We start from the raw sequence: 12,244 nt of genomic DNA on the forward strand, positions 1-12,244 counted from the left end.
GATATCTGGGTCACATTTATTTATTCCTTTGAGCTTCCTTATGGTTAATTCTGTCTCGCTATTTCCCACTTTTTAAAAACTGAGATGGGAGATGTCAGCACTTGCTGCCAATGCCATCCTCTTTTTCTTTTCTATTACCCAAGTGGTTGGAGCAGAGAGGATTGGGGAATGGAGTCCTAGCTTTCTTTAGCCCAACCAAGAAAGGAAATGCCAAAAAAAAGCTGCTGTCCCAGATACTTTGAAACATAGGCCCCAGTATTTACAAACAAAAAAAACAAAAAACAAAAAAACACTTCCCCCCAAGTGCTGTCTGGTCTTCCAAAGGCACCACACTGTGATTGATAATTTTGTACCACTATTGATGTGGTTCATCACCAAGAGCCAAATAGGCACATTCAAGATCATAGTAAACAGGCAACTTTCTCCAGGCAGACAGTCTGTCCCTGGCAGTCTTTCTTGACAGTTCACTGAAAGGGAAACAAATTTGCTGCAGCTCTGGTCAAAACTTTAACCATTTCAAGCATTGTTATGTCTCGTTGGTCTGTGTATTCAAACTCTTGCCTGGTAATAGTAGTTTGAAGTTACACAATAGTTTTCAAGTTTAATCAGAATAACTGCATGTGGAGCTGTCATTGCTAATTGCATGGTCTGTTTTTCGGAAAAAAAAATTGAGGGGCTAATGGGGATTGGATGAATGGTTTTTATTTTCCTTTGCTTGATTCGTTGAAGGGCACTTGGTTTTCTGTTCCTAGCATGTTGTATGTGGTCATGATGCATGCATTTCACTTCCACTTGGGTAAGAAGAAAGTCAGATTTCTTTCAAACATTGCTGTGTTTGTCATGTCTTCATATTCTAATGCTTTCATAAATCCAGTCTCTCCATTATGTGGAATATCAGTCGTGGGTTTAAGTTTGCACATGACGTTGAGGACAGACAGAAGGTAAGCTAGGAAAACTACTTAGAAGTGGAGGGGAAAACCTCCTATTCTGCAAAAAGGTTCAGTTCACTTTGAGCCAGGGAAGCATAATATAGATGGTCTGGTAATAATATAGCATAATATAGATGGTAATTATATCTGATTATTAAATGTCTGCATTTAAGTAATTTAGATAAACATTGTCACCAATCTCAGACTTTTAATTCTCCCTACTTTTCTTTTTAATCTTTAAAGCTGGGATAGCTTATTTGGCACAGCTGAAACGTCATGATTTCTGATATAAAAATTAGACATGTATGCCATCTACCTGGTGTCATTGCAACTGAATCTTTCACATGCATGAGTAGAACTAGATACCTAGTTCTGGATTTCTTCCTCTGTGGTTGTATGGAGTAGCACGTGGGCACTATATTTTAAGGACTGTGTTATTGTGTGATGGATCTTTGGGTAGTTAGACACCCTGCAACACTAAAAACATAGTAGAAGTTATTCCCCAAATTGCAAAGCAGCTTTAATACACTGATACTCCCACGGCAGATATGGATTTTTTTTTTTTTTTTTTTTTTTTTTTTTGAGACGGAGTCTCGCTCTGTCGCCCAGGCTGGAGTGCAGTGGCCGGATCTCGGCTCACTGCAAGCTCCGCCTCCCGGGTTCCCGCCATTCTCCTGCCTCAGCCTCCCGAGTAGCTGGGACTACAGGCGCCGCCACCAAGCTCGGCTAATTTTTTTGTATTTTTAGTGGAGACGGGGTTTCATTGTGTTAGCCAGGATGGTCTCGATCTCCTGACCTCGTGATCCGCCCGTCTCGGCCTCCCAAAGTGCTGGGATTACAGGCTTGAGCCACCGCGCCCGGCCCAGATACGGATTTTTAAAATTCACAGATCACTGTTGAAACCCAAGACAGGCTCAAATTCAATTTGGAAAGAACTCCATTTAAAACTAATATTTCAGTCATGTCATATAATCTTGGATTTGGTGCTTCTCCACATAACCCACAGGGCTTTCTTCTGGTTCATGGCCTGTAAGCTGGATGTTGATGATAATTATTTTCAGGTAACTCTGGCAGCCAATGGAAAGTCAGCCGACTGCAGTGTTGAGGAAGAACCTTGGAAACGTGAGAAATAAGGATATGAGTCTCAGCAAATTCTTGAATAAACTCCCCAGCGTATCCTATGGTAAATGATGATTTAAACAAGCTTTCTTTAAAAAGGAAAAAAATGAAAAAAATGCATATATTTCTATGTTTACTTAATCTGTTAGCCGAGGCTTAGAGGAGCTCTTGTGAGTCAGTGATGACAGGCACGGTGCTGTGTCTTTGCCAAATAATGCTTTATAACCGTCTAATTTTCTCACTTGTATTATTATTTGAATGGATGCTGCTGGAGGAATCAGTTTGAATTGAAGACATGTTCTTGCCAGCTTCACTTTTCTCCCTGGATGCTCTTTTCCCAGGGGACATGAGTAAAGCAGTGTGGTATACTCCAGGGACTTGGGATAATGAGCAAACACACAGTGTGTTATTCCTTAAAGTGTTCTCCATGTCTCGCCTTGTTATGCACAAGAGATTCTATTAAAAGCCTCTAGAAGTAACTCCCTTTAAAATGTCTAGTAGAGTTTGCACATGGGCTGATTAAAAGCAAATACCTGTCTTAGGGAATTCTGACAATTTATTTTCCATATGCTCTTTAAGTAAAATGTTTCAAAGAGAGTTTTAGAGGGAGCCATGCTCTTAAAGGCAGTTGATTAAAGAACCTATTACGTCTCTGCCTTACCCTGTGTAATCTATGAGAACAATGGTTGAAATTTCAAACTATGCTTCATAATTCTTTCTAAATTTGATAATTAATTAGAAAGTATTTTATATATAACCACTGTACACATTGACAAAAGTAAGAGAGCACAGTCAACATAAAATTTAACCAGAGTTAAATATTCAAATTTATTTATGTCTGGTTTGCCTTCACCTGGTGTAGTAAAATCAAGTGAGATTATTTGGTGTATGTTTTGCTTTGTTTAACCCAAAATATTATTTTTTGAGTTCCTAAAGACAAAGACATTTTTAATCTGTCAATTATTTCAGTCATCATGTCTTCATCCTAGAAAGCCTCGACATTTTGCTGTCCTCACACATGGAAGACACTTGTGTTGGCTGTGCCTCTTTTAATGTCATCTCTTGATGAAACAAAAATACTGGTATTTATCTAATATGTAGAAAGCATTTTGTTATCTTCTATCAAAGCACATAAAACCAGTTATAGGACACAATTGGAAGCAGAGCCAGTCTTCCTCCTCAATCTTCTCAGTAGAGAGGAACAGAAAACAAACATCTGTGCAAAACCCTATAAAAGTGACATTCCTATGGCAGAGTCCAGGCAGCCTTGAACCATGACGTGGCAACCAAGGATGGCTCTGTACAACTTCATGGATGGAATCTTGTTTAAGGCTGTGAAGTGTTAAGTAATAAATAATATAATTGGTGTAGCACAGTGCCTTGCATGCAGTAGGCAGCCAACAAGTTCTTAATGATTGGTTATGCAAGCTAAAATTTTTAATGTCTCTACTATCCTTTTTTTATTGAATAATGCACAGTATTTTCCTAATGTTGCTGGGTTTGGGAGTAAGCTTGGGACTTTAATCATTGAGAAATAAAGCACATTTGACTCTAAGAAGTATGTAGAACCTTGTTTATAGGTGAGAGTAGGCTGTATTATATGAAACCAGCAGAGGGATGCTGAGATAGTCATGGTTTATAGAGCCCAAATTCTCTGAGATGAGGGTGCTTATGGACCTCAAATAGCCTTTCTTATCTACTCCTTGTGACTTCTCTCTTCTAAATCAGATACCTTTGAAACATACAAGAGACATGAGATTCCAGTTGTTTTTGTCTCCTAAACCCTAGTTATTTTTGGATACGGATCACTACTGAACAGTATTAGGCAACTTTTCATTTTTGTTTTTTTTTTTAGATGGAGTCTCGCTCTGTTGCCCAGGCTGGAGTGCAGTGGCACGATCTCGGCTCACTGCACTGCACCCTCTGCCTTTCTAGTTCAAGCGATTCTCCTGTGTCAGCTTCCCAAGTAGCTGGGACTACAGATGCATGCCACCACGCCTGGCTAATTTTTTGTGTTTTTAGCAGAGATGGGTTTCATCATGTTAGCCAGGATGGTCTCAATCTCCTGACCTCGTGATCCACCCGCCACGGCCTCCCAAAGTGCTGGGATTACAGGCATGAGCCACCGCGCCTGGTCAGAAAATGCATTCTTTACAGCAAATGTTGCAGGTTAAGGAGACAGTTCTTGGGTTTAGCTGTGAAACTGTTTAGGATTTTCTTTAAGTGGTGTTCCCAAGAGCTTTTCTATGGTAAGTTGGAGGCTCTAGGCAAAGTGTTTAGGAGCTTGTTGTTTTTTGCTATGGAAGGCCAACTTTGGGATTTGTATATATGGGCATGTTTCTCAAAGGAGTGATCACAGGATTGTCTTCTCAAAACTCTGCCTGAAACCTTTCTGGTGTGTTTTGTCTTCAACTTTTTCCTAGCTATCCTATTAGCCTGTAAATATATCAGTAGACAATGTGTTTGGAAGAAACAAGGTGTACAACTTCACAAAGCAAGTTTTTCTGGTTCGAGACTTACTGTTTGCAGGAAGTCTCATGAGAATATCATAGAAAATCATACTTATCTGGAAATTCAATAAGTCATATTAAAAATAAACAATTTCTTGAACTCAGGACTAGCCTGAAAATCCAAAATGTATGTAGACATATGTCTATGTCCTCTGTTTTTTTTTTTTTTGGTTTTTTTTAAGCCTCATTTATTTCTCCCATGCCATGCCCATTTGCGATTTTCTTTGCCCAGCATATGTGCCATAAACAGAACAAATGGATCCAAGGTATACCTCTAATAACCTTTATCTGAATAGAATACATTTAACCTGTCAATTATATGTGTAGATTTATCCTAATTGGTTCAACATGTATATGAATGCTTGTAATAGTCTGTTACTGTTTGATAATGCATAAATGTTATATTTATATACAGTTACAGCAGGCCAGAAACATACACACACTGCATCCTGTAAGGTCTGTAAATCAGGGCTTTGGCAATGCCATTTTGTTATAGACTCATTCACTTTTTTTAGGAATCAGAATCATTTCAGGAGAAAACCAACCAAGTAGACTTTAATTCTTCTCTTTCTCATTCTTATCCTTTGAGAAACCCAAGTGGAATCATCAGTTAATTACTTACTCAAATTCAATCAATCAAATCCAGTGGGTGAGAAGAATGGCTTATCTTTCAAGGTAATGCTTTACCTTAGCTCTTTGAGGGCATGCTTCCCATACAAAGAGCATCAGAAAATCAGGGCAATCATCTAGATCTCACAGATCTTCAACATAGGACTCTAGCTTATGACATCTGAACCACAGAGCTATCAGATTCAGTTTTTACTACCTATTGAGTGTGTAGAGACACAGCCTATGGTTTTGCTGCCTGTGGAAGTTACCATACCCTGTAAAAGACAAATATTTCTTTCTCCTCTCAAACCACTAGTCAGCCTGGATATTCATGAAAGCTGAAAGAAGGGGTGCCAAAATGCCTAGCTTCTGGATTTAGACTCATGGAATGTGAGAAAGGCTTAGGAAAAATTCAAGTCATGGGGAGATTCCTGCTAGGTGATGCCAGGAATCCCAATGACCTGTTGATTAGAGAGTCTCTGGTCATTTCCACTTGTGCATGGAGAAATATGTCATTTGCAAATGTATCTAGTCAAGAAGCCCTTTTGGAATAAAGTGGTTGGGAAACTCATTTACTGGGTCCCCCAAAGGAAACCCAATTCTGCCATGTTTTTGCAAATACTACACGTCCCTTTGCTCTCAATAGCAAAAGTTATCTTATAGTGTTTTACTTTTGTCAGAATCAAGGCTTCAGCCACAGGTGCAATATTTTCCCATGGAATGCAGCAATAAATTCAAGTAGGTATATCCATGCTCAGAGAGAATTCTCCATAGTTCTGACTCCTGAAAAACAAGTCTCATCAGCTCTCACCTGGTTTGATGACTGAAAGTGCACAGCAGTTACACCCTAGTGGAAGTGATTTTTCTCACCTCGCTGCTCTCTAACTCTTACGGCTATCTAGTTGTCTGAGCTGCTGGTTTGTTTTACTTATTCTCCAGCTGAACTCATTCCAAGCCAAGAAAAAGGACCAAATGAAATTTTCAGTTATTATCATACTTGTTCCTTGAATAAGAATGCTAGAGTCTGGAGGTGTAAGAAGACTAAGTTAAAGCAAACAGCCTGAAGGAATTCTGGAGTGAGAGTTTTGTAAGTCTAGTTGTCAAAGAAGATAAATGGTCTCAGTATCTGTAGTAATTTCTGGTTAAGCCTAGAAGGATCACTGAGTGCCAACCCAGGCAGGTGGCACTAGAGGCAGATTGTTCTCCTAGTGTAGAGTGAGTTTCCAGTTGCTCATGAAACATGTGCTTATGATTTTCCCTAAAAGAAAACCAAATTTTCTACTCCTCCTCCTTCTTTCCTATCATTCCACTTATTGTTGCTGCTTTGCAAACAGACAGCTTAGTAAGCCATCACACAAATTAGTGTGAGGCTTGGTTTTAAAATAGATAACAGAGAATCTTGATTAAATAATATCCAACTTTGTAGCGTAACACAGCTAATTCAGGCAATGACATAGAGATGATAAGAAACAACATGGTTTGGTAGAGGGAACATTTGATTTCAACTCTGCCCATCTTTAGCTGTATGACTTACGTAAGTCATTTTGTGTCCAAGCCCCATTTTCTCCCATATGAAAAGTGAAGGGGTTGGATTAAATGATTAAAATCCCCTTCCAGCCCTGTGATCCCAACGTATTATGATCTCTGCTTTGTTTCCTTCTTAAGAGGCTTCCTACTATAAAATGTGACCTATTTACATTTTAAGTTGAAGGAGCCCACAATAATGAATTATCAGTTTAGATTTTTCTCATCCCCTCTGGGAGAAATTAAATTCAAGCCTCTATTCATTTTATGTCTTATAACAAGCTTGGAAGGTGGCCATGTTCATTCACAGTTGGATGTTTTGAGACACCAATACACGTTTTTTCCTAAAAGTTCTCTCTACCTAAACTCATCTTCCCAATAGAAGTAGTGATTTGGCTCACAAAAAAATGTTTCCAGAGTCACCATGAGAGGACTGGATGAACCTACAGCCTCACTCAAGCTCTTGCATCATTCCTGCTGTAGCAACAGAGCCCACTCTGAATACCCAAAAAACACAATTTTCTCCAACAATTCTAATTGCCAACCCAGTGTGGGAATTTGAGAGCCTTTGGCAAATAACCTTGAACACTCTTATGAAATTTGGTGCAACACTTACACAATCACGGCAACTGTTTGTAAATATCTTCTCTTCTCTGCCAGCATGTAGACACGCACATCCACTCACAAGTAAGCCCGCAAATTCATTTTCACATTTTCCTCTTGGTTTCTTTTTATCATGGGCATCACATTGCAGGAAGAGATGCTCTAACTTACAAGAATGGAATTTTCTGACTATCTTTGCCCTCTTCAAGGCCTGATGAGTTTCTAGGGTGGATGGGATACAATGCATGGTCTACAAGGTGCATGTCACCAGCCATGATCTTTAAACACCCTCTTGTACTTTCCAGCACTGCTGCAATGGCCCATGGCTGGCACCTCTGCTCTTTGTCCAAACTTCTGCTAAATAGAATAGTGTTGGTATTTACTGTGTTGTGAACTCCTTTATTGCCAGAGAAGACTTCAGCTCTTTAGGTTTGCAGGGGCAAAATGTAAAGCTAGGACTGAAAGGACAGGGTTTTGTTTGTTGGCCGGCTTTATTCCATTAGTGCAAAAAACCTGATGCAAGGGCAGCAAGATATACACAATTTCTTCATTGACCCATATAAGAACCTGTAGAAAAGTGAGAGATGCCCCTAAGTTCCTATTTCATTCATCCTAAATAATATCCTGAGTAACTACTGATCAGTTTTTCCCTATGTCCAGCCTTGCTTCACTTCCCAACCTCCAGGCCAAATATTCATTCTGATATTTTACAAAGTCCTTCTGGTTTTTACACAAGGCCCTTTTGTGCTGAGAATAAAACCTGCTATTGAAACAGATCTCACTGCTTTGTAGAGTCAGCAGTTGACCTAAAGAATGGGTAGCAACAGGCCCTCAGTTTCTCTGGAGACACGCCCAATCCTTGGGTGAGTGTTGGAACCTGACAACTGACTGTTAGCCTTGTCATCATCTCCCCTGGAGATGGAGATGTTGTTTTCGGAAACTCACTCCTTCTGGGGCACTGTTTCTTCTCACGGCAACCATTTTCCTTGCCTGGAAACAGCCTGTTGCCTTTGGTTGGGGGCAAATACACACACTAGCCAAGGAAGTTGGTCCAACATATCTCTGAGGTTTCTCCCCCATGGACCCATGGAGCGAATTCCCTGAGATATATCATCAGAAAGTTGGCTGTCTGGTGGTTTGATACTCCATAAGTTACTTCCGTTATAGAAACTCATCCTTTGGCATCTAGATTTTTCTACAAATCACCTTAACTCCCTCCCTTTCTCCTTCTCCTGGAAAAACCTCAACATTGCATCTCCATGTTGCACAACACAGATCAGATTATCTGGTCACTATAGAGATTTGTATATAAAAAAACTACTTTTTTGAGGATTTTGTATATTGTTTTTCTATTTGTTTTCTACAGCTTGAGGAAAGAGCTGGCAAACTGTGAATCTAACTTGATCTTGTTGCCAGCAGATATATTTTGGCTTCCTGGTAAGAGTCTGTGTTACCAGGGACAATATATTGCCCTCTGATCAGTATTGCACCCTAAATCCACAAATTCCTCCAGCCCAGTCTTACATTTTTTTAAACGAATCCCCTAGCTTGTTTGCTATTATTTATAAAGAGCATTAGAAAATGTATTTATAGACCTGGATATTATATGTTTAATATTAATTTAGCCTTTAATAATGTTATAGGTTTGTAACTATTCTTCAGAAATTATAAAGAACTCAGTGTAGACTGAATTAATCTATTTAGTATCTGTAATTTTGCAGACATATTTTCTTACAGTATTTTCTATGTAACCACACATGTAGAATTATAACTAATTAGAGCACAAGAAGTTTCTTCAGCAATTTAGAGCGATCAATTGTTTCTTGACTATATAGTCACATTTGACAAATTTAAGAACCCAGTCCTTAGTGATGCAATAAACAAAATGAACCATTAAGAACAAGGAATTGCTCAAATCCCTTAGCTGGTGAGGATATGCATCTAAATAATTCATCTTTTTAACTCAAGGAATGGTGCTGGTTTTTAAAATTTTTGACACCAGGCCTTGTTTTTCCAGCTGAGCATTCTAATTTTGCTTTTCTCTAAGACTATCAAAGGCAAGGTATTAATAGTAGGATTATTTCTAGATCAGAATATTTCATACCTTCCTGAAGGTTTATGTGAAAATTGGCTTAGGAAAACTTGGAGTAGCAGAGACTGAGGATGAGTGCTAGAGATGAAATCAGGACAGATTTGTTGCAGTTAATTCTTGTCAAGCAAATTGGTGGTAAATGTCACATTGTTATGTGAATTGAGTACATATTTTTAAAGAAAGTTTGAAAAAAATTTTAGAACCAGCTATGAGGCTATACTGTATCACTGGGGGCTGGAAGTAGGGGCTTAGAATCGTACTGAAGAAGCAGCCCAGGTAGTTTCTGTCAGGTGAATAACGGACTATGTAACTTTCCCGAAAGGTAAAACAATAGCCACTGCAAAGACGAGGTGTCTTACTTCCACCAAATACACTTTCTGAGATGGTTGTAGGGCTAGTATTTTTACCATGGTTTAAAAAGTAGTCAGTTACATAGAAAGTGTATTGGTATGTATTTGAACCTGCTCTTCATTAAACAAACAGATTAGATGTACCCTCAACTGGCAATAATTGTATCTATTTTCAAGTACAGCTAGCTGTCAAAGCATGAAGCTCTTGTGTATACACACTGACACTTGGTTCACGCATGAAGAACAGTGCCTATGCACTTTGTGTAGCTATAATGTAGGGATCTAGGTGTAATTTCAGTGAAATGGTGTATAGATGTATTGTAATTTAATGTATATGTTATTTTTGGCTATTCATCTAAATGCAGTAGACATGTTGATCGGTGTTTTGCAAATCCTTCTTTTCCTTCTTAGATAACTAGTCGTGAATCATTTCTCCTCTTTCTCAATGTGGTTTGGGAATATATATGAGTGAAGAATTTATCTGTGAATCCTTTGTACTGATAATTGTTTGAAAGTCTGTGTGTGTCCAGCACCTTTGTAAATACACAATTCAGAGCAGGGATGGGCTGGGTGTGTGTCCTGGTTCTTAGTGAAAGGTCATCTCATGTCTGTATAATACATGGTGAATACAACTGTGGAACTTTTGGTTACCTAGACTTAGGTAGGTTTAGAATGAGAATGTCCATCTACAGTCCTTTGCTTGGTGGATTGGGCTCAGAGAGACAAAAAGTTAGTCTGCCCCTGTGCATATTAGCATCATGTCTTTAGAGAAAGGTCAGTCTCTCTGGTTGCCAAATACTCCTCATGATGCTCATGACTTAAAGGTTCTGAAGAGCCTTGTCGCCCTTGAATTTTTGAGTCAGGGTACAGGAAAAACATTGCTGACTAACTAACTGCAAACGAACATGCAGGTGAAACCCCACAAAAGCACAGTTCTGGCTATAAACTTCACAGTTCTCTGTAAAACAATGTAGAACACTAGAAGCACAGGAATAGTCAGTGTACAGCTTAGGGGGTTGTAGAGGAGCAACTGATGAAGCACAGGTCCCACATATATGAGGGAGTATGACCTCCTCTACCTAATACGTTCTGTGTGCATGTTTTGAATTATTGAAGATGGTATTAACTGTTGCAAATATACACTTGCCTCCTAAAACATACATTCTGTATAATTGTCACTAAATACAATGCTGTGAGGTCTATAATTTCTGTAACCCCTTTCTCCTCCCCAAGGACAGAAAAGAACTAGTCATTGCTATAGGGAACTCTGAGTGCCCTACTCTTTTCCCAAGAAGGGTAAAGCCTACAATATCATCGGGGGCATGAAGCACATTAATTTGCAGTGGCTTCTTCATATGAAGAGATATGGTGGACAGGCTAATTTTTCCTTGAAAATGTGACTTTTTCAACTCCTTTCAAATTTAGGATGGAATACTTCCTGAAATAAAACTGGGCTTTATGCAGGATTCTCTTTGAAAATTCTTGTATGTCCAGAATGAAAGATAAAAATAATTGTATTCCTCACATTCACAATCCCCGTTGGTCTGAAGTCATGTAGCACAGAGCATCTATAGCACATAGTGTTTAAAGACTAATGAATGCAAAAAGATAAATTCTTCAGCTAATTTTTGAATTGTTTCTCATATATGGTACTAGAAAAATGCCTTGTTGATGAAGCACATTTTGGGTAGTTGAGGTCTTTTGTTTTCGCCTTTAGCTTTCTAAGCTTTCTTACAATGTGGACTGATTACTGTAACATTTCATGTGTAAAATAACTGGATATTCTTTATATACTGGAAATAACCTGTGAATCCAATATTTCACTAAGTGTTTTAACTTTCGTGTATATATCTTTCATCAATAAATGTGGATTTCAATTTATTTTGGTTGTTGCCTCTTCTTTAATTCCCATTTTAGACTAATTGTTGGTGACATAGTAGTGTTCCTTTTGCAGAAACTTATGAATTGATGGCTACAATGTTAAAATGAATATTTTCTAGGAAGCCTAAATATATATTGGAGTTACATCTTGCAATCTAAATTAGTAAGTTGAACAAAATGGTATATTGTCAATGAATCAGTCAATATGGGGTAGCCCCCAAATCTCAGGGCCTTAAAACAACCAAAGTGTATTTCTTATTCATGTGACATGTCTGTTACCAGTTGGCTGGGAGACTCTGCTGTGTTCTGTCCTCACTCAGGATGTATGTGGGAGGCTCCATCTCCATGCTTTTGCAGCTGCCAGTGCAGGAAGAGGAACATAACAAATCTTACGTGGGCTCTTACAGCTTCCCCTGAATGTATGTACCTCACTTCTGCTCATATTTCAAGGGCCAAAGCAATTCACACAGCTCCATCTAACTTCAAGAAATGAAGGAGGTGTAACCTCACCAGATTCACAGGAAGAAAACTGGAACTAGTTGGTGAATAGCTCTAATGACTATCAGGCCATGGAAATCCCTTAAATCATTCATAAAGGATAGTATACAAACATATCATTTCTCAACA

At 38.7% G+C, this 12,244-nt stretch overlaps 1 protein-coding gene across 3 annotated transcripts in view; it reads left to right on the forward strand.

Moving 5' to 3' along the window:
- The window catches only part of SLC1A2 (solute carrier family 1 member 2), a 171,981-nt gene extending 160,364 nt beyond the window's left edge, over window positions 1–11,617 (forward strand). For all 3 annotated transcript variants that reach the window (XM_050758753.1, XM_050758754.1, XM_050758752.1), the window contains exon 11: window positions 1,991–11,617. In XM_050758753.1, coding sequence (XP_050614710.1) covers window positions 1,991–2,062 — 72 coding nt within the window. In that variant the 3' untranslated portion in view covers window positions 2,063–11,617. The remainder of the gene's footprint in view (window positions 1–1,990) is intronic.
- The last annotated feature ends 627 nt before the right edge of the window (window positions 11,618–12,244 follow it).

This window comes from Macaca thibetana, chromosome 14, assembly GCF_024542745.1.
Source record: "Macaca thibetana thibetana isolate TM-01 chromosome 14, ASM2454274v1, whole genome shotgun sequence".
Lineage (NCBI taxonomy): Eukaryota > Metazoa > Chordata > Mammalia > Primates > Cercopithecidae > Macaca > Macaca thibetana.